Raw genomic sequence first — 22,860 nt, forward strand, 5'->3', positions numbered from 1 at the left:
CTTTGTTGGCATGATCTAGAGTCCCGCATAATTTGTTGCCTCCCGGGTCCTAGAAAGAGGTACATCTTGAACGGGCTTGAAAGGACATTGGAAAGGGAGGGGGAAGATCCAGTCATTGTAGTCCATGTTGGTACCAATAACATAGGAAAGAATAGGCAAGAGGTCCTGTTTGAAGAGTACCAGGAACTAGGCATAGGGATAAGCAGGTTAGGGAGATGAAAACATGGCTGAAGGAGTGGTGTGGGAAACAGGGGTTCCATTTCATGGGATTCTGGCACCAGTACTGGGACAGGAAAGAACTGTGCTTCACCTGAACTGGGCTTCAACCAGGGTCTTAGTGGAAAGGATAAATAGGGCAAGCACAGGAATTTAAACTAGTAAGTTTGGGGGAGAGGTGGCAATGGGGGAGGCTCAGGTGGAAAAGGTATTATAGATAATAGTTCAAAAACAAACAAAAGAGAAGACAGTAGAGTAACGGTCAGAAATTGTGCTTAAGGTACTACAGGTAAAGGGAAAACTAAAAGATATAAAGTAATTAAACTAGGAGAGATAAATAGGAAATGTGTGAGTAAAACACTAGAGCAGAAGAACAGGTTAAGGTGTGTGACCCAAATATGCATACTTTATTTTCACGCACAGAGTATAGGAGAAAATTGAATGAATTGGAGGCGCAAATTCAACTTGGAAGGTACGACATGGTAGCCACTACTGAGACATAACTGCAAGACGGTCAGGACTGGGAACTATATATACCAAATTGTAAGGTCTAGAGGAAATATAGGAAAAATGGTAGAGGGGTGGATAGTCTAAATGATTAATGATGAAATCACTTTAATGATGAGAGGATATAATGAAAGGTAAGCAGGGAGTGGAGACTTTACGGGTAGAATTAAAAAATGGAAAAGGATCTAAGACTGTTGCAGGAGATGTATACAGGCCTCCTGGTAGTAGCTGTGAAGTAGTAGTTTGTATAACCGCTGAAATTAGGAAAACATGCAGCAAAGGCAGAGTGGTTTTAATGGAAAATTTTAACTTTCATATAGATTGGGATAAGCAGATTAGCACATGTCAGAAAGGTAGTGAATTTCTTGAATGTGTCTGGGATAGTTTTCCACAACAATATGTCGTAGAACCAACAAGGGGTAATGCCATATTAGATTCAGTAATGATTAATGAGCCAGATTTAATTAACAGCCTAACTGTGCATGAACATTAATCGAACTGCGATCATAATATGATTCAGTTCAACATAGGGTTTGAATGGGAAAAACATGAAACAGCTACTAAAATTCTAGATTTAGGTAAGGCTGATTCCAGTAGGATGAGACAGAGACTGTCCAAGTAAACTGGGCAAATCTGTTAATGGGTAAAATGACAGATGATCAGTGGGAGGTGTTCAAAAATGAATTTAATGTGATATAGAAGCAGTTTATACCCCTGAAGGGCAAGAGTTCTACGTGCCAAAAAAGACGTCCATGGGCAACAAAAGAGGGAAGAGGCAACATAAAACTAACAGTAAACGTATACAAAACTACAAAAACAGATCCTGGTGAATGGGAAAGCTACAAAGAGCAGCAAAGGGTGACAAAGCAGATAATAAGAGGAAATGTGAGATCATCCGCTTTGGTTTTAATAAGGACAGAACAGGGTACTTTCTAAATGGTGCAAAGCTAGAATTTGGATATCCAAAGAGACTTGGAGGGGTTCAGTACACATCATTAAAATGTCATGAACAGGTACAGAAAATAATTTTTAAAAATAGCTAATAGAATGCTGGCCTTTATATCAAGTGGAAAAGAATACAAGGTGTGTAAGTAAGGTTTCAACTATACAAAGCCCTGGTTAGACTACACCTGGAGTACTATGAGCAGTCCTGGGCATCACACCTTAGGGAGGATATATTGGCCTTGGAGGGAGTGCAGTGTAGTTTTACTAGAATGATACCTGAACACAAAGGGTTAAGCTACGAGAAGAAAGTAAGCAAACTAGGGTTGTTTTCCTTGGAACTTAGGTTAAGGGGTGATTTGATCAAAGTTTTTGAGATATTTAGGGGAACAGATGCGTCGATTGAGAGAAACTATTTCTGCTATTTAGGGAGTCTAGGACTAGGGGACATAGTCAGAAAATTAGAGCCTGACCTTTCCGGACTAAAGTTAGGAAACACTTGCTCACGCAAAGGGTGGTAAAAGTTTGAAACTCTCTTCCATGAATGGCAATTGATGCTAGATCACCTGTTAATTTTAAAACTAAGATTGATAGATTTTTGTTAGCTGAAGATATTAAAGTATATGGGGCAAAGATGTGCATATGGAGTTAGGTCGCAGATCAGTCATGAGCTCATCAAATGTGGAACGGGCCCAAGGGGCTAAATGGCCTACTCCTGTTCCTACCTCAGGATGTCCCAAAACGCTTCACAGCTAATGAAATACTTTGAGTACAGTGACTGTTGTAATGTAGAAAATGTGGCAATCAACTTGCACAAAGCAAACTCTCACAAATGGCAGTGTGATAATGACAAGGTCATTTGATTTTTAGTGATATTGCTTGAGGGATAAATATTGGTCAAGACCCTGGAGTGAACTCCCCCGCTCTTCTTCAAAATAATGCGAACTTTCACATCCACCTGAGAGGGCAGGTGGGGCATCAGTTTAACATCTCAGTTGAAACTCAACTTATAAAGAATGACACAGCTCTACAGCAAGGGGGCATTAGTTAAAGCTGGTGCAAGGACAATTTATGCACAATTTCATTTCTTCGTACAAAAAGTAAACAATAGTTGGAGTGGTTTTCAAACAGAGTAATGGAGGTGAAACTCTATCATCCAAGTTAGTTAGATGACATATTCGCAAATGTAAGTTTTTAAAAATTCTGGATGGATGAGCTAAGATGAGTGGTTGGTTGGCTTCATCCGTGTTTATTTTGTAATGTACTTTCTGATCACAGCTTTTAACAAAGCATCCAGCCAAACGCCTGGGATGTGGACCTGAGGGCGGGCGAGACATCAAGGAACACGCATTTTTCCGATGGATTGATTGGGAAAAGTTGGAACGCATGGAGATTCAGCCTCCGTTCAAACCAAAGGCGGTAAGTTGGATTTGGCTGTCCCTCCCAAACACTGTCTCAGGGGATGACAATGCAAACATTAACAGTTCATTGCTGTTACCATGTAGGGGCAGATAAACAGAAAAAAAAATGGATTAGCATCTCCGTGCCTGTCAAATAATAATATCTCACATTACCACTTCCAATAACCATTTCCCCCATACAGACTCCCCAACAAACATTCACTCAGTGCAGATTCCCCAGTAAACATACACTCCGCACAGTCTCCCTGACAGTACACGACCCGATAACCATACACCTTGATAACACCACTGCCTAATGCTGTCCCTTGTGGACCCACTGTACAGGTATAACCATGGAATTAAGCAGCAGATTTAAAATGATGCATGAAAGTGACCACATGAGGAAAGTCTACTGACTTTCTAGTATTTCTTATTATGGATTTTGAGGCCCTACTGTCATGGCTTGTGATTTCCTTGAATCCCTCAGCTTAGACATTGAAGCTTTCAAGGTTAGCAGGAACCTGAGTCTGCAACTCATGATCACAGACCACTCCTGTGAGGACTAGGTTTTATATTTCAGTCCTTTACACAACAGTGTGATTAGCTTACACAACTGCAATTACAAAATATGTTTAAAATAGTTTGGGATTTTTCCAAAGCAGGGAAGGAGCAGAGAGTTCCAGAATGTTCTGAAGGAAATCTGATTGTACAGTAGAAGTGAATCGCTAAATGGGGTGAAATCTAGCTGACATTTCACTGTGAATTTGGGATGCACAGCCAAACATTTAACATAGATTCATGGTGAGGCACAATCTGCAGTTTTATATTAATTCTCACTGCCCTTATTGAAAACACTCCAGCAATGGGTAACATCAGCCCAGCACTCGGAACATTAAAAAGAGAACTGGTATCACTGAGTTCCTGTTTCCTGTATCAGCCTCTCTGGCTGTGTTGTATATTTGTGTATGTGTTAGGGTTTCCAACTCTGGTGGACGTATTCATGGAGATTTCATCACATGACCTCCCATCTCCAACCACCCCACCCACTCTGTCATTTTCCCATTGCCAATATTTTTATAACTAATAAACAAAAGTGTTCAAAGAAAATGTAACACAGTTTTTTCTCCTGGGTTTCTCCCAGCAGTGTCCAAGGATATTAATCTATAAGTCCTGGAGACTCGAGGACAATCTAGAGGGTTGGCAAACCCTAGTGTGTGGTTTTACAAGTAATTTTCTAAGTAGGCCCTGGCTGCAAAGAACCTCACCCACCACCAACTGCTTCCTAATATGTGCTGGCAATGGTGAAATCGCCAACACATACTTGGAAAATTTAGGGTTTTACCAGTATCTTTACTGGTTATGTCTGTTTCTCCGTATATGCATGTATCTCTCTCTGCCTCTGTGTTATGATTAGGTTGGAAGAGAGCAGACGGAGTTGGAAGTGACTGGATTAGAGGAGAACAGGAGGAAAGTGGGAGTGTCTATCAGGACATGGGACTAACTTGGTTAGTGAGCAGGTGGAGATGGGAATGACGAGGGTAGAGAGGAACAGGAGGGAGGTGGGAGTGACGGAGGTAGAGAGGAACAGGAGGGAGGTGGGAGTGATGGGGTAGAGAGGAACAAGAGGGAGGTGGGAGTGACGAGGGTAGAGAGGAAAAGGAGGGAGGTGGGAGTGACGAGGGTAGAGAGGAACAGGAGGGAGGTGGGAGCGACGAGGGTAGAGAGGAACAGGAGGGAGGTGGGAGTGACGAGGGTAGAGAGGAACAGGAGGGAGGTGGGGGTGACGGGGGTAGAGAGGAACAGGAGGGAGGTGGGAGTGATGAGGGTAGAGAGGCATAGAAGGGAGGTGGGAGTGACGGGGTAGAGAGGAACAGGAGGGAGGTGGGGGTGACGAGGGTAGAGAGGAACAGGAGGGAGGTGGGAGGGACGGGGGGGTAGAGAGGAACAGGAGGGAGGTGGGCCTGACAGGGGTAGAGAGGAACAGTAGGGAGGTGGGAGTGACGGGGGTAGAGAGGAACAGGAGGGAGGTGGGCCAGACGGGGGTAGAGAGGAACTGGAGGGAGGTGGGAGTGACGGAGGTAGAGAGGAACAGGAGGGAGGCGGGAGTGACTGGGGTAGAGAGGAACAGGAGGGAGGTGGGAGTGACGGGGGTAGAGAGGAACAGGAGGGAGGTGGGAGTGACGAGGGTAGAGAGGAACAGGAGGGAGGTGGGAGTGACGAGGGTAGAGAGGAACAGGAGGGAGGTGAGGGTGACGGGGTAGAGAGGAACAGGAGGGAGGTGGGAGTGACGAGGGTAGAGAGGAACAGGAGGGAGGTGGGAGTGACGGGGATAGAGAGGAACAGGAGGGAGGTGGGAGTGACGAGGGTAGAGAGGAACAGGAGGGAGGTGGGGGTGACGGGGGTAGAGAGGACCAGGAGGGAGGTGGGAGTGACGAGGGTAGAGAGGAACAGGAGGGAGGTGGGAGTGACGAGGGTAGAGAGGAACAGGAGGGAGGTGGGGGTGACGGGGGTAGAGAGGAACAGGAGGGAGGTGGGAGTGACGAGGGTAGAGAGGAACAGGAGGGAGGTGGGAGTGACGAGGGTAGAGAGGAACAGGAGGGAGGTGGGAGGGACGGGAGTAGAGAGGAACAGGAGGGAGGTGGGCCTGACGGGGGTAGAGAGGAACAGGAGGGAGGTGGGAATGGTTCCATTAAAGAGAAACGCAAGGGAGCTGCAATTATGTGAGCTGTGGAAGGTGTGTGGTTGGGTTAGAGGGGAGCAGGAGGGGTGTGAGTGGTTGGGTTAAAGGGAAGCAGGAGTTGAGTGTGTGGTTGGGTTAGAGGGGAGCAGGAGTGAGGTGGAAGTGTCAAGGGTGTGGGAGTTTGGGCAGCTGGTTTAGAAAGGAGCAGGAGGGAGGTTCGAGCAACAGAGATTGAGGGAAGCAAGAAGGAGGTGGGAGTGGTTGGGCGGAAGGTGCAAGAGAGAGACAGGCCTAGCTAGGTTGAAGGAAGTTCAGGCAATTTAAACAAATATTTTTTTGAAAAAGAAACATACAAACTAGTCTCTGGAAGGTGAGAAAAGCAAATCAGATAAGAGATATGTGGCGTAAAGGATGTATGTGAGGGGGAAAGAAGTGTAATATATGGCGGGTGAAAGATTTCTATGAAGGATGTATACTGGGGTGAGGAATGTGTTTGGGGATATATATGGTGAATGAAGGATACAAGTGTTCTTCTCAATTGTTTGTATAAATTGGGCTCTTGCTTCATATCCAATTGAACATATATATTGATTATCAGTGCAGACTCGATCACCAGATCTATTAGCCACCTTCCAGCCCACCTTTGCTCAGGTCATCTCCCATCTACCTGAGCCTCTGTCTCCCCTAATTCCACCTTCCTCTGCTGCCCTGTTTTCAGCAACATGCCTTCGCAGTCCCACATCCCCATCCAGTGGGAATCTTCATCTGCCTGTGCCAGGCTCAACTCTGTCCCAGAGGGGTCGGTGAATCCGCTCTGCTTTGCCTAAATATCACCTCAAGGTGGCACTCTACTGCCTCTCCCAGAAGAACAACACGCACTCCTGGTGTAGGCTCCGCCCAATTCATTCCCCAAGACATAATCTCCTCTTTAATCACCACCTTGCACTTCTGTCACCTTCCATTGACCCTTTGTCCACACCATGCCACAAGTCTTCAACTACTGAAATAAAAACAGAAAGTGCTGGAAATATTCAGCAGATCTAGCAGCATCTGTGGAGAGAGAAACAGTTAACGTTTCAGGTCTGTGACCTTTCATCAGAACTGCTGAGCTGTAATTTCCATTAATCTACCGTAAAATTATAAAGTGAACGTTCATTGCTCAGTCCCCAACATGAAGATTGGTCGCTAGATCGAGGTCCCAGGTGTCCGTGGTAATGTACCCACCCAGCACAAGTTCCGACCTTTAGGTGAATGAAGTTTGGTGAATGGAGTTAAGATATGAATGACCCAACAAGCTTGAGGGCTGAATAGCCTCCTGTTCCTATATATCAGCCTCGAGGAGCTGAACGGCCGCCTGCTGTTCCTACGTTGAGGTGAAGCGCGGAGACAGAAAAAAAACACATAAAGAACTGGTAAGTTTAGCAAGTGTGACGGCACGGATTGTGAACCGGAGTATAACTGCTGTTATTCTGGAGTGAATGGTCATGGGATGTTCTAAATCGATTACATCTGCAGTGCACTATCCATTGCATTACCCATCCTCCGAGATTGGTTTGTTTTACAGAACTAACCCACTTATAAATCCACAACACTCCATCCCATCATCCTTTTTCTTTCTCCTCCCACAGTGCGGGCGAAACGCCGAGAACTTCGACCGATTTTTCACCCGTCATCCGCCAGTCCTAACTCCACCTGACCAAGAGGTCATCATGAATATTGACCAGGCAGAGTTCGAGGGGTTCTCCTTTATTAACTCGGAGTTTCTAAAGCCTGAAGTTACATGTTAAAAGCGCCTTGGGAGGAATGGGGGTGGGGGGAGGAGAGGGGGTCAGGTGTGCTCTTCAGAATAGGGGCCCTTGTTCTGGGTTGTGCAGCATGTTCAGAGGCTGTTAACTGTTCCGTGATGTTTGCTTTGCAACTCTCTCAAAGCGTGTTGGGAATGCGGTATTTGATCCATCACCTCATCACACAGCGAGACACAAAGTGCACACAGCGGCTGTGACAGGTGCTGCTGACCAGTTCATATTGCAGGTGCTTCCCTATATAATTCCGTCTGTATGAAGATGCTTTGCAAAATTATTTGCTGCCTGATTGCCAAAAGCTGTTCTATAGTTTATTAACTGCCTGAATCCAGTGGCTTTCCTGTCGCTCTACTGCAAAAGACAAGGTAAATCCCCCTCGTCCTACAGAGTGAGACCTGCCGTGACATCGCAAGTGTGCTCGTGAAAGTTTCCTCTGGTCGGTGTTCCTAGCGAAATTTCTTTGTGGTCGTGTGCGAAATCCGAACCAGGAAAATCTTCGTTAACAGATTTAGGATGTCAATCTCAGCAATTCTGAAGATGTGTCAAACCAAGTTCTTTGTAATGTTTTATTCCCCACATCCTGGCGGCTGACGTGTTGCAATCGAAAATAGTGTTTGTAAAATCTGCTCAGTTTTAGAAGTAATTGTGACTTTTCCGTGTTAATGTGAAACAGTAACCTCCTCCCTCTCTGGGCTGAATGAGATTTGGAAGGTCAGCATCCTCCTCCTGCCCTGCTTGGACTGGCCTAGCTGTTGGTGACTCATGAGGGCACAGGCATGTTTAAAGTGATAATGAAATCTTGCAAGAAATTTTAAAAAGAAATAAAGTGATGCATGACCGTTGTTCTGTAGTGTGTCGCTAACAACGCCTGCAGTTGATGTTGCCAAATACTTTCCCAGTATTGATATCCAATAAAGAAAATCGCACTCAAAAAAGCTCAGCATCACTTTAGTCACCTGTTTAATTTAACAGCCGCTTCTATTTTTCTGTTGGGATATTTTCTAAACCACAGTGCTGTTCCAGGAAGGAAAGTTAATTAAATCCGTCTAAAATTGACGTTGAGTGCTTATCAGAAGTTCCGAGCCCTATCAGTCCCAAACAGGTCACCCCACTGTCATACTGGTTTCAGTCTCTTAAACAGCTGCTCAATTTTAATTCCCCCCACCCCCGCCCCGCAAATCTCCAGCATAAATTACAAAATACATCAACCAACCGAGGAAGTAATAATTCTGTGCTGTAAAAGAGTAAATAGAATGCTGCTGTAAGCAGAAAATGTAGGCATTCAAGTATCAAACACAGGCTATTCCGCGTAACCCTCTGTAACCCTTACAGCACTGAATAAATAGCAACTTTGCACAATCATATAGTAAGTAATCCCTATCCTGCTGAATAAACAGAAACTCTCTACAATTATGCAGAGAATAGCCCTTACCCCACTGAACAAACAGCAACTACACAGTAAGTGGTCATTATTCTGCTGAGTAATTGGGCAAAGTATTTAGGAAGTAAAATTTCAGGTCCTGAGTCACTCATGAACCCATTCCATTCTTACAAAAAACATGTGGAATAAACAAAAGGGCTGATAGCAGTGAGTAAAGGACGCGTTACTTGCCTGGTATAACTCATTGTGCTGTGCTATTGAGCTCTCCACTGCTTGGAATATCTCTGGTTATCTAGAATATACAAAACAAATTATATCCCTTACCTGGTATGCACCGTATCATTGATTTCAAGTGGGCGGAGAAATATCATCCCCATCGTGATTTGTCGGTATTTTAATAACGTATTTGGTTTCATCTCTCGCCCAGTCTCAAATAATTGGGGTTGCATCATTTTGTCAATAAAGCTTAATAACCAAGTGTAGAGCGGTAGAGTGATGAAAGTAGACAATGCTCCAGGAAGGGTAGAGAATGGCGATAGAGAGAGGCAGAATGTGAAGGAGGGATAGGGCACAATAAAAAGGAATAGAGATGGGAGGAAAGAGTGTTAAAGACATATAGCGAGAGGGAGAGTAGTGGAGATGGATGAAGAGGTGTAGAGCTCAACAGAGTGAAAGGAAAAGGTAGCGATGAGTATAAAGGGGTAGAGTTGAGTAAAGAACATGAGACAAAGGTAGAGAGTTATAGTGAACAACATATTTCCTTTTGTTGGTTTCTCTACTCCCTCTTGCTTCCAAGAAAAAGTGTGTTTGTGAAAGTTCACGCAGGAATAGAATGTGCCCAGTTAAAAGGACATTCAAGAGAAACTCATGCAGTTTAGCTGAGTTTGGGATAATTATGTAGTTTCCTACTCACAGTGAGACCTGAAGGAAGGGCTATATTCCAGAGTTGAAACAGAGCAGTGAATAGTACAATGGACTTTCATTCTCCTACCATGGTCACAGTACAACGTTGAAGAGACAGTGATGCTGGAGTCCAGCGCAGAAGATGCACAACTTATAGATTGAACTACTCCAGATGGTGGATCTACTCAATGAGCATAACTGCCTGGACCTCATAGAAGAACAATGCCTAATGAAGTTCAGGCTCAGTGAAGATACTTTAACTGAGGGGTCACATCTGGGCCATGATAATTTGTAGGCACAGTCAATCATCTGTACACATATATGGTATTAGAGTGTATGAAATTTAATACATATAATGCAAAGTATTACATGGCATCACAGAATTTACAGCACTGAAAGAATCCATGTAGTGATCCCACCTATACCAACACAAGTTCTTCAACTGGGGCTATTAAGCTCATTTCCCTTGTCCTTTCCAATATCCTTTTTATATTTATATTTTTCAAATACATAACAAATTCCCTTTCAATAGTCAGTTGTGGTAAATCAATTCATTTTCTAATAGTGTTCTCTGTGGAAAGGTTTCTTCAAACATTCCCCTTCATTCTTCTAATGATAACCTTTATCTATGCCCTTCTTATGAATTCAACACAATCTGTCACTATTTACCCTTTCAAAGCCTTTCATAATATCCTAGTGAATATATAACACACTCCTTCGCTAACATAACAAACCTTCGTACTGATGTAACACATCCACACTGATATAGCAACCTGTCATTGATAGACCACACCATCCTTTACTGATAGAACATTTCTCTCAAATACAAAACATATTGACACTAACATAGCACACGTCTCATTGACGTAAACATCCTTATTAACTTATCACACCCTCAGTTGATATAACATGCCATCTCACTGATACAGCAGACTCTTAACAAATTTAATACAAATGTAACAGAAATAATACATCCTCACACTTATGTAACACAGTCCCTGACTCAGTATATACAGTATCAATTGCAGCCTGTTGCTCAGTTTGCATTATTAGTGTGTATGTTATCAATTATTTGTTGTACTCATGTACAGTATTATTTTCTGTTACATTGAATTGTTGTTCAATGTGTACATTATCAATCATTTCTTGTTGCTTGTGTGCAGCATCATTTTCTGTCACTCTATTGTTATTCATATATATAGCAACACATTTTCCTGTATACAATATTAATCCTTTCCTGTTCAGTTGCATCATTACTGTGTGTACATTATCAATCTTTCCCGTTATTCAGTGTATGCAGTACTAACCATTTCTTCCTACACAGTATGTACATTATTAATCATTTCCTGTTACTCAGTTTGCATTGTTACTGTGTGCACATTATGGACCATTTCCTGTTACTTAAATTTGTATAGTGTTAATCATTTCTTGTTATTTAGTTTGCATTGTTAATCAATGTAAATAATATCAAGGATATTATGTTACCTAGTCTGTATTGATTTGATAATCTCCCCTTGAGAATATACTGTTAGACAATGTCAACAGTATAAATTATTGTTCTTTACACAGTGTGTATTACTATTCTGTGTGTTTGTATCCTTATATACTGAGCATGTACTATAAGAATATTCCTTACTTAACAAGCATGTACTCCAGGAATATCTCTTGCTATCCAGAATACACAAAACAAATGACATCCCTTATTCAGCATGCACCGCATGAGTATCTCCCCTACCAAGAAACAAATGCCCCGTGTAACCCAGCATGAACTGCAAAAATACACCACCAGTCGAGAATGCACAAAATAAATGACCCCTCTTACCTAGCATGAATTGCATGAATATCACCCTACCCAAATCCACTGAGGGAATGCCCCTGTTACCCATCTTGAAAATTTTATGAACTCCCTTTTATCCCACATGTATATCAATGCCTCATCTAAGAGAATGTGAAGTTTGAAATGCCCCATGATACCAAGCATGCAGTAAATCACTGCCCCTCCTTAGGAAGCAATGTATCAATGCCCCTTTTACTCCAGTATATAGTGTATGAATGCCCATCTTACAATGGGTACTGCAGAGGAACGCTTGCAGTCTGCAGTTTTGCAAATGGAGCTTGTGGTCTGTATATGTTGATGTCTCAAGTCTGTATCTGTTGATGTCTCTAGTCTATATATGTTAAGGCCTCTGGTCTGTATTTATTGGGATCTTAGTCCTGTATATCTTGGGGTGTCTGGTCTCTGGTATATATTTCTTGGGGTTGCTGGTAAGTATATGTTGATGTCTCTGATCTGTATTATATAAGGTCTGGTCTGTATATCTTGGGTTCTGTGGTCTGTATTGCTTGGGTCTCTGGCCTGAATTTCTTGTGGTTCTGTGGTCTGTATACCTTGGAGGTCTCTCATCTGTATATGTTGATGTCTCAGGTCTGTATATCTTGAGGTTGGCCTCTATATCTTGGGGTCTCCGGTGTGTACATGTTGAAATCTCTAGTCTGTATTTCTTGGGATCTCTGGTCTGTATATGTGGATGCCTCTGGTATGTATATCCTGAGGTTGGCCTCTTTATCTTGGGGTCTCCAGTCTGTAATTGTTGAGATCTCTGGTCTGTATATCGTGGGATCTCGTGGTCTGTATATGTTGGGGGCATTGGACTGTATATGTTGAGGTTTAGTGTCTATATTTCTTGGGGTCTCTGGCCTGTATATGTTGTTATCTCTGGTCTGTACATCATGAGGTTGGCTTCTATATCTTGGGATCTCGGGTCTGTACATGTTGAGATCTCTGGTCTGTATATCTTCAGGTCTCTGGTCTGTATATGTTGATGTCTCTAGTCTGTAAATTTTAAAGTCTGATTTGTATATCTTGGGGTCTCTGGTCTGTATCACTTGGAGTCTCTGGCCTGGATTTCTTGAAGTTCTCTGCTCTGTATATCTTGGTGGTCTCTGGTCTGTATATGCTGAGATCTCTGGTCTGTATTTCTTGGGGGTCTCTGGTCTCTGTCTGTCGATGTCTCTGGTCTGTATATCTTAAGGTCTCGTCTGTATATCTTGGGGTCCTTAGTCTGTATAGATTGAGATCTCTGGTCTGTATTTTTGGGGTGTCTGGTGTTTACATGTTGAGATCTCTAGTCTTGGGGTTTCTTGTCTGTATAAGTTGGGGGCGCTGCTCTGCATTTATCGAGGTTTCTGGCCTGTATTTCTTGGAGTCTCAAGTCTGTATATCTTGATTCTCTGGTGAGTATATCTTAGGGTCTCTGCTCTGTATATCTTGGGACTCAGGCTTGTATATCTTGGGGCCTCCAGTCTGTATATGTTGATATCTCTGCTCTGTATGTCTTGAGGTCTTTGATCTGTACATGTTGTGATCTCTGGTTTGTATTTATTGAGGTCATTGGTCTATATATGTTGAGGTCTCTGACTGTATCACTTGGGGCCTCTGGTCTGAATTTCTTGAGTATCTCCGGTCTGCACATCATGGCATCTCTTGTTTATACATCTTGTTGTGTCTGTTCTGTATTATTTGTGGTGTCTGGTCCATATTTTTTGAGGTCTCTGATCTGTTTCTCTTGGGGTGTCTGGTCTGTATCTGTTGAGAACTCTGGTCTGTATTTCTTGGGGTCTGGTCTGTATTTCTTGGGGCCTCTGGCCTGAATTCCTCGATGGTCTTGGGTCTGTATTGTCTCTGGTCTGTATTTCTTGAGGTGTCTGGTCTGTATATGTTGAGATCTCTGGTCTGTATATCTTTGGGTCTCTGCTCTGTATATGTTGGAGTGTCTGGTCTGAATTTCTTGGGGTGTCTGGTCTGTATATCTTGGGATGTCTGGTTTGTATATGTTGAGATCTCTGGTCTGTATATGTTGAGATCTCTGGTCTGTGTATGTTGAGATCTCTGGTCTGTATATCTCGGGGTTTCTGCTCTGTATATGTTGGAGTGTCTGGTCTGAATTTCTTGGGGTGTCTGGTCTGTATATCTTGGGATGTCTGGTTTGTATATGTTGAGATCTCTGGTCTGTATATGTTGAGATCTCTGGTCTGTATGTGTTGAGATCTCTGGTCTGTATATGTTGATGTTTCTGGTCTGTATATTTTTGGGTCTATTGTCCATATATCTTGGGTCTGTGGTCTGTATATGTTGAGGTGTCTAATCTGTAAATGTTGAGGTGAGTGGTCTGTATATGTTGAGGTGTGTAGCCTTATTTCGATGGATCCCTCAACTGTCTATGTTGAGGTCTCAGATTTGTATTTCTTGGGGTCTCTGGTCTGTAGTTCCTGGGGTCTGTGTTTTTATTATGGGTTCAAATTTGTGCTCATTGGTCCGTATCCATTAATGGGCTCTGATCTATTTACTGCTCTAGGGTGTATTTGTTGGAAGCTTTGGCCTGTGTTTCTTTTGTGATTTTATTTTTCCTGAATGATCTTGTCTCTCTTTGCTGGGATCCCTTTTGCCTATTTTTGTTGGGAGTCTCTTTGACATGTATTTATGGGTGACCATTAGTTTACGTTTATTGCTTTGCATTGTATTTTCTTTTCCTTTTCTTTTGGGCCTCCTTATCTCGAGAGACAATGGATACGCGCCTGGAGGTGGTCAGTGGTTTGTGAAGCAGCGCCTGGAGTGGCTATAAAGGCCAATTCTGGAGTAACAGGCTCTTCCACAGGTGCTGCAGAGAAATTTGTTTGTTGGGGCTGTTGCACAGTTGGCTCTCCCCTTGCGCCTCTGTCTTTTTTCCTGCCAACTACTAAGTCTCTTCGACTCGCCACAATTTAGCCCTGTCTTTATGGCTGCCCGCCAGCTCTGGCGAATGCTGGCAACTGACTCCCACGACTTGTGATCAATGTCACACGATTTCATGTCGCGTTTGCAGACGTCTTTATAACGGAGACATGGACGGCCGGTGGGTCTGATACCAGTGGCGAGCTCGCTGTACAATGTGTCTTTGGGGATCCTGCCATCTTCCATGCGGCTCACATGGCCAAGCCATCTCAAGCGCCGCTGACTCAGTAGTGTGTATAAGCTGGGGATGTTGGCCGCTTCAAGGACTTCTGTGTTGGAGATATAGTCCTGCCACCTGATGCCAAGTATTTTCTAGTGTGTGTTTATTAGAAGTCTTTCCAGTTTCTTTTTATTTTGAGTCCATCTGGTCTGTGTTTATTTAGGGCTTGATCTGAATTATTTGATATTTTCTTGTTCATTGCTTGTGGATCCCTTCTGTGTTTGTTGGATATTCTAATATGTGTTAATTGGAAGTTTCTTTGTTCTGTGTTTTTGGGATTTCCAGTCTGGGTTTATTGGTGGGTCCCTCTGGTCAGTTAGATATTGGGATAGTGTTTGATAGGGTGGGGGGAGAGTCCCCATTTTGTTTGTCTGTGTCTGTTGGAGAGCCTGCATTTCTGCTTTTGAAGGGCATTAGTAAGTGATCATTGGGGATTCCTTTTGCAGATCCACAATTAGTACAAAACAGAGCTGCCAAATAAAAATAACCAAGAATCTCCAATAATTTGGTGTGTTTTTCCTGGGAGAATTTGGTTCATGTTATTGGAGGTGTCTAGTCTGTGTTATTGAGGCTTCGGTTCTATTCTATTAATTCCTCTAGTTTGTGTTTATTGGGGAACTCTCTAATCTGTGTTCATTGTGTGCTCTGCGCTTTGGAAACTATTCTGTGTATGCAGCAGTCTCTGCACTGTATGTATTGGGGCCCTTGGACTGTGTTTATTAATTGTAGTCCATGTTTATTGAAGACTCTCATCTTCACCATTACATATCATGCTGGGTGCTGATAATACAACAGTGTGGAACTCTTCACAGTTCCCCTGCTTTCCCACATGGCCATTCCACCCTAATCTATATTTAATGGGTGCCTGATCTTTATTTGTTTGGGGTGTCTACTCTGTGCTTATCAGGGTTGTCTTGCCAATCGTTATTGGGGATTCCTATCTATTTTTAATGGGGGCTTTGGTGATTATTTGTTGGAAACGTCAGCTCTGTGTTTATTTGGGTTCCCTCACCTGTCATTATTGGGGATTCCTGTCTGTTTTTATTGGGGTCTCTCTAATCTGTTCATTGGAAGCTTCACTGGTCTGTGTTCATTTGGGGGCTGTATTCTGTATTTGTGTATCAGGGTCCATTAATTTTGAGATGGCCTGTACCTCTTAAAAAAAAAAGAGGTCCAGTGCCTGTTATATGACCCTTATTCCACCAGCTCTTCAAGCAGAGCCACAGAATGGGTCACACCAAGAGCTGCATATAGGGCAAGAAATACAGCAGCACAGGTAAGTGAATAATTTAAAGTTTTTATGGGGCAGGGGCAGGACAAGCGATTTTACATCACCTGAAATCAGATTATTCCCTCCCTCATTAAATTCCTTACATTTTAGAGCGCAGGTAAGAGTCAACCACATTGCTCTGGGTCTGCAGTCACACACCTAGGCCAGGCCAGGTAAGGACAGTCCCATTACCCAGTATCTGCTCACAGACAGTCCCATTATCCAGTATCTGCTCCCAGACAGTCCCATTATCCAGAATCTGCTCCCAGACAGTCCCATTACCCAGTATCTGCTCCCAGGCAGGCCCATTATCCAGTATCTGCTCCCAGACAGCCCCATTATCCAGTATCTGCTCCCAGACAGCCCCATTATCCAGTGTCTGCTCCCAGACAGTCCCATTATCCAGTGTCTGCTCCCAGACAGTCCCATTACACAGTATCTGCTTACAGACAGTCCCATTGCTGCAGTATCTGTCCCAGACAGCCCCATTGCCCCAGTATCTCATCCCAGACAGTCCCATTACCTAATGTCTTCTCCCAGACAGTCCCATTACCTAGTGTCTTCTCCCAGACAATTCCATTATCCAGTACCTGCTCACACAGTCCTATTGCCCAGAGTCTGCTCCCAGACACTCCCATTACCCTGTATCTGCTCCCAGATACTCCCATTACCCAGTCTCTGCTCCCAGACAGTCCCATTACCCAGTAACTGTCCCAGACAGTTCCATTACCAGTATCTGTTCCCAGAATCCCATTACCTAGTATCTGCTTCCAGACAGTCCTATTATTGAGTAGCTGGTCCCAGACAGTCCCATTACCTAGTGTCCACAGCCAGACAGTCCCATTACCCTGTATCTGCTCACAGTCCCATTACCCAGTGTACGTTCCCAGACAGTCCCGTTACCCTGTATCGGCTCCCAGACAGTCCCATTTCCCAGTGTCTGCTCCCAGAGAGCCCATTACCCAGTATCTGCTCCCAGACAGTCCCATTATCCAGTATCTGCTCCCAGACAGTCCCATTATCCAGTATCTGCTCCCAGACAGTCCCATTACCCAGTGTCTGCTCCCAGACAGTCCCATTACCCAATGTCTGCTCCCAGACAGTCCCATTACCCTGTTTCTGCTCCCAGACAGTCCCATTACCCTGGATCTGCTCCCAGTCCCATTACCCAGTATCTGCTCCCAGACAGTCCCATGATCCAGTATCTGCTCCCAGACAGTCCCATTACCCAGTAAATGCTCCCAGACTGTCCCATTACACAGTGTCTGCTCACAGACAGTCCCATTGCTGCAGTTTCTGTCCCAGACAGTCCCATTGCCACAGTAGCTCCTCCCAAACAGTCCCATCACCCCGTATCAGCTTCCAGACCATCCCATTACCCAGTATCTTCTCCCAGACAGCCCCATTATCCAGTATCTGCTCCCAGACAGTCCCATTACCCAGTATCTGCTCCCAGACAGTCCCATTACCCAGTATCTGCTCCCAGACATCCCATTACACAGTGTCTGCTCACAGACAGTCCCATTGCTGCAGTTTCCGTCCCAGGCAGTCCCATTGCCACAGTAGCTCCTCCCAGACAGTCCCATCACCTGTATCAGCTTCCAGACCATCCCATTACCCAGTATCTGCTCCCAGACAGTCCCATTATCCAGTATCTGCTCCCAGACAGTCCCATTACCCAGTATCTGCTCCCAGACAGTCCCATTACAAAGTATCTTCTCACAGACAGTCCCATTGCTGCAGTTTTTGTCCCAGACAGTCCTATTGTCCCAGTATATCCTCCCAGACAGTCCCATCACCCCGTATCAGCTTCCAGACAGTCCCATTACCCAGTATCTGCTCCCAGACAGTCCCATTACCCAGTATCTGCTCCAAGACATCCCATTACACAGTGTCTGCTCACAGACAGTCCCATTGCTGCAGTTTCTGTCCCAGACAGTCCCATTGCCCCAGTAGCTCCTCCCAGACAGTCCCATCACCCCGTATCAGCTTCCAGACCATCTCATCACCCAGTATCTGCTCTCAAACAGTCCCATTACCCCACTGTCTGCTCCCAGGCAGTGCCATTGCCCATATCTGCTCCCAGAGAGGCCCATTGCCCCAGTTCTTAGTACACTTGTTAATCATGCGAACTCCCAATCGATTGTAGTCTGAAATGTTACATCCTGTTAACGTTCAGTTGCTGCCAACAGGGATCAGCGGCTTGGTGCTGAATTGAATTGCAAGCCCGATTTTCAGCTCGACTGCTCCCAGTAAATGACGTCAATCAACGGTGGGACTGGCCATAAATATGGATCAGTTATATTTGTACTCAGGTTAATGTGAATTGCAGGAGGCTCCCGTCAGATATGGGTGAAGCATCGCTCCAACATAATAACGGAGCAGAAGTATTGTCATCTAGATAGCACCGGCATCGCACAGGACCTTGGCTCTGAATTTCTTTGAGGGTTTGTCCCAATATCGATGGGAGATCGGGATAAATGACTATTTTCGCCATTTCTCCGGAGATGCTGCCTAAGTTGCTGGATGGAGATGGCCATTCCTCTCCAAGACCATCTTTTAAACAGGGACAGTCACTCACGGTGCAATCTGATGTTTGTTTCAGTGTCGCTTTGCAGAGGGAGTCTTGCTCCTTGGCTAGAGGTCGGTGTTTATTTAAATCACAGTCTACCCTGCTCCCATTACTAGCTGAGTTCTGAGTAGCGAGACTGCAAAGTCCTGAGCTATAACGAGTCAAGTACTGACAGTGGAATGGCACCAGATAACTGTTACACGGTGAGACAGCGGTAAATCATGTTTCCAAACACACAAGCACATTTGCTAAAAACCCTTTTTCTTTAATCTCCTGACAGAAAAACCACAGAGACACCGGGAACTTTGACAGGGAATTCACCCGCCAGCCTGTAGAGCTTACGCCCACCGACAAACTCTTCATCATGAACCTGGATCAGAATGAATTTGCAGGATTTTCCTACGTGAATCCTGAATTTGTTATTCAGGTTTAAGGAATCCAGTGAAGACTCGTTTCTATAACCCCCCGTTGTATTTTTAATGTGAAACACAGAACACAATGTTTTCAAATATTGAGTTTTCTTTTCCCCAGGCCCCGAGTTCAACATGAGGTTTTAATACAGCGCCACACGACACTTTATTACCCGATTCTGTCTCAGTGGTTGCAAACAATCATCGGATAATGGCCGGAACCGAGGAGAGATGGACATTGTAGCTTGGATTCTGACCTGTTGCTGACCCCAAATATAGATATGGGGCAGAATAGGGGAAGGCAGGGCAGGGATCTGGGCTTGGTAATGACTAAAATTGATTGAAATCTTTAATATCTAATGTGGCCACATCTGGGCTTGAGCTAGATCCACGGTCCAGTGCAACACTGAGGGAGTGCCGCACTGTCAGAGGTATCGACCAACAGAGCAGGTGTGGAACGAAGGTTCTGTCTCCCTGTCCAGGTGGATGTTGAAGTTGGAAGAGGAAGGGGTTGTTGCTCTGGAAGGATCTTGGAAAGAACATTGCCTGGAAATTCAAGCCGGCGCAAACTGGGTGTAGAGAACAATCTCTGCACCTGAATGGGTTGGCCTGGGACGCACCCAATACTCGGCCTCATTTACGAGAGCAGTGAGTACCTGCTGAGAGTCACTGGGGCAGCTCAGGGGTGAAGAGGCTTCCAGGTTCAGGCCTCTGGGGCTGCCCAGTCTTTCACCGGAGGCCTCAAACAACCCTTATTTGCATATGCAAAAGCCCAAACGACTGTTTCAAGCCTGGGCCCTGGACGCCTGCATGAATATGGCACACTTGCCACTTGTAATGAGCATGTGCTTCTGTCCGCCACATTGGGGGCTTAGGCATTTGTTTAACACCCAAATTATGGTCACTGTGTCCCATAAGACACGTGGGAAAATTAATTTTCAGTTCTTTAGAGTTACATTTATCAATCAAAAATATCTTTAAAATTTACATATAATATGCAATTCCTGTTAGCATCACACTAATTTTGTGTCACATTTCAGCCATCACACTTTGATGATTACCTCCTAGTGAAACAGCAGCAAATCAGAATTGAAGCTGGAAACATGAATCAAACATAAAGAAATTGATTAGAAATATCTGTGGTCCTGACAGTGCATTGTATTGCCCCAATTATTGTAAAACATAGTAATATTTGACTCACCGTGACCAATGCCATGGGAGATATGTTAGTAATAATAGTAAAAGTGTAAAGTTGTACTTCCTGTCTATTTTCACTTTGTACTTTCTATGTCATGAATTTTTCTGGGCTGTTAGTTCTGTTCTCCTACCTATCATGCCTGGGTGCTACACCCATTACACTTTAAAATTTTTCATTCCAATGTTATTTGAACTGCTTTTTTCTATGGATACTTCTCATTGGCCTACTCTGACCATGTAAAGCAGTACCTCTTTTGTTATCCCTACATTAACTCTGTTGAGACCAACCAACAGAAGCAACTCAAACATTAAGATATTTTCTGTAAGTTTTTTTTGCACAATCTTGTAATTTATTATTTTAAGTTAATCTAAACTTTAGGTTTACCTCCAATTCTGCGATATGATTTTGTAATGGTTATGTTACTGGACTAGTAATCCAGAGTGTAGGACTAATTATCCAGAGAATGTGCATTCAGATCCCACTGTACCATCTTCATGAACCTGCATTGAGCCATGCTCCTCCATCAATCCCATCCTTAACTTGGGGGGTGGGGGAGGTTTAGGGCAGAGGTACATTCTGATGGAGATAAACATCTTTTAAAAGATCTAGGATACTTATACAGGTAACTCATGTTCAAAATTTCACAATCTGTTAGGCTTCATAATTTATTTCCAGGCTGGTTATGTATGGCTCTGGGTGCAAATTCTGAGAAAATTCAAGGCACCTTAATGTACAGGGACTTGGTGCTAAGGACAGGTTTGGGGTGAAAATTAATGGAAAAGGAAAAGGGAATACAACAGGTTTAACCAGGGATGAACTAAGTCTAAAGCAAGCCACACCTTTTTTGAAACTGTCTTCCATATTATGGATGTAGATGTTTTCTATCCAGTTATGTCTCATGGAATGTAATGTACTCAAAGGTTTCTCCCCTTGTGACGTCTATGCATCTCCTTTTTCACAGGATCACACTGTGTTCTTGCAGTTGATTACAAAATAAATTAATGTGTTTTGAAGCTTGCCAAAAAAGCAAAAAAAAGTATTGCAATAATTACTGAATGAATTAATTTGCATGACTTTTGTGTATCAGTCTCTCTGTTTTGGCAGGATGTTCATGCACGAGTGCTTCCAAATTGTTGAGTTGCTCTATCTCAAACAATAAAATAAAGTTCCTTAATTAAATGTCTGCAGCAAAGTGTGGAGTATTCACTGAGGAGGAGAGGGTTGGGCAGAAGGTATAGTCTATACCTTTGGGAATGGCATTCATTAACTCTCACATGACATCAGTATTGGTCTGAATATGGCATTACTTCATGACTTCTGCTACATCAATTCTGTCTCTCAGTGAATTAAGGCACATTACACAGAGGGTACAAGCCATCAGGCTAAATAGATCAGCAGCTACCTGAGTGATAGGTTAGCATACAGTGGGGCAGTGGGTTAAATCATTGTCCCCTCAGCTCTTGCTGCAGACTGAAGCAATTAAATTCTCCTCTCTCTTCAGGCTGTGGTCAGTCTCAACCAGCTCTTGTAGGTAGAGGTCCAAAACACAAAGCTGTTCGCAACCCTGCACTGGTTGCCAGTATCACTGAGGAAGCCAACAGAGTCATTGTGTTAGAGGGTGGATGTTCTTACTCCTCAAAATAATAGGGTTCACATCATTATAGATAGATAGTCACAGGTTTATTAAAAATAACTATTATTGACAATCATTAAACATATACTTAACAGCAACACTTATGGCAAAACATTGTGAGTTCACCAGTGAATCCACACATCAACAACAAAATTGTAGACTGATCAGAGCCTTATTGCATTATCAGGTCTCTCTCCCAGAAACTACTCTTCTATATCATTTTCTCCCAATCCTGTCATGCTTTAGTAATACCTAATATTCCTTTCAAGTCCCCTGTCAATGACTTCAGTTTCACACATCCTGATAGATCTGTCAATCAAATCCTTAGGCTGAAGAGAGTTAAAGAAATTCAAGAACTATCAAAAACATTCTAACACTCCTGTGCACGTTACTGTTCCATCACCCAAGACAGAATTTTTCTCGACAGATATCATCTTCCAAGGTGGCCTTCGCATGGAGCCATTTCTGTAACAATGCAATACCTTCAACTTTACAGACACCTAACCAGATCACTGCTGTGTCCCTATGAAGTTAAAAGATGAATAAGCAACAAGGGTACCTTTGTGTCTATGTATCTACTTGAACGTACAAGCCTCCCAAGGTCTTCTTACAGGATCTGTCCATATCAAAGGAATAATCAAACTGCTAATGAGGTCAGTTCAAAATGAAATGCTATATTTATAAAAAGAGGAATTAATAACAGACCCATCTGATTAACCTTCACTAACAGTTGGTGTGGGAATTGTAAATATTGCACCAGCATGATACAGTGTGCTCTTCCAAGATTGGGACTGTCACATTTTTGGGCAGAGTAACTTTACCTGCGTGATGCTTCATTCAAACCACGACTGTTGACAATCACTAAATAAGTCAACCCGGTGTTCAACAACAGATCACACTGTTATGAGAAGCATCTGTGGAAAGGTTATCAGTAGCACAAATGGCCACAGTACTC

At 43.6% G+C, this 22,860-nt stretch overlaps 1 protein-coding gene across 2 annotated transcripts in view; it reads left to right on the forward strand.

Annotated features, from left to right (window-relative positions):
- The window catches only part of LOC137383326 (protein kinase C beta type), a 296,759-nt gene extending 277,662 nt beyond the window's left edge, over positions 1 to 19,097 (forward strand). Inside the window, exons 16-17 of one of the 2 annotated variants that reach the window (XM_068056010.1) lie at positions 2,944 to 3,084; positions 18,945 to 19,097. In XM_068056010.1, coding sequence (XP_067912111.1) covers positions 2,944 to 3,084; positions 18,945 to 19,097 — 294 coding nt within the window. Of the gene's footprint in view, positions 1 to 2,943; positions 3,085 to 7,373; positions 8,483 to 18,944 lie in introns of those variants that run through there. The other variant, XM_068056009.1, reaches the window with a different exon arrangement.
- The last annotated feature ends 3,763 nt before the right edge of the window (positions 19,098 to 22,860 follow it).

This window comes from Heterodontus francisci, chromosome 24 (genome assembly GCF_036365525.1).
Source record: "Heterodontus francisci isolate sHetFra1 chromosome 24, sHetFra1.hap1, whole genome shotgun sequence".
NCBI lineage: Eukaryota > Metazoa > Chordata > Chondrichthyes > Heterodontiformes > Heterodontidae > Heterodontus > Heterodontus francisci.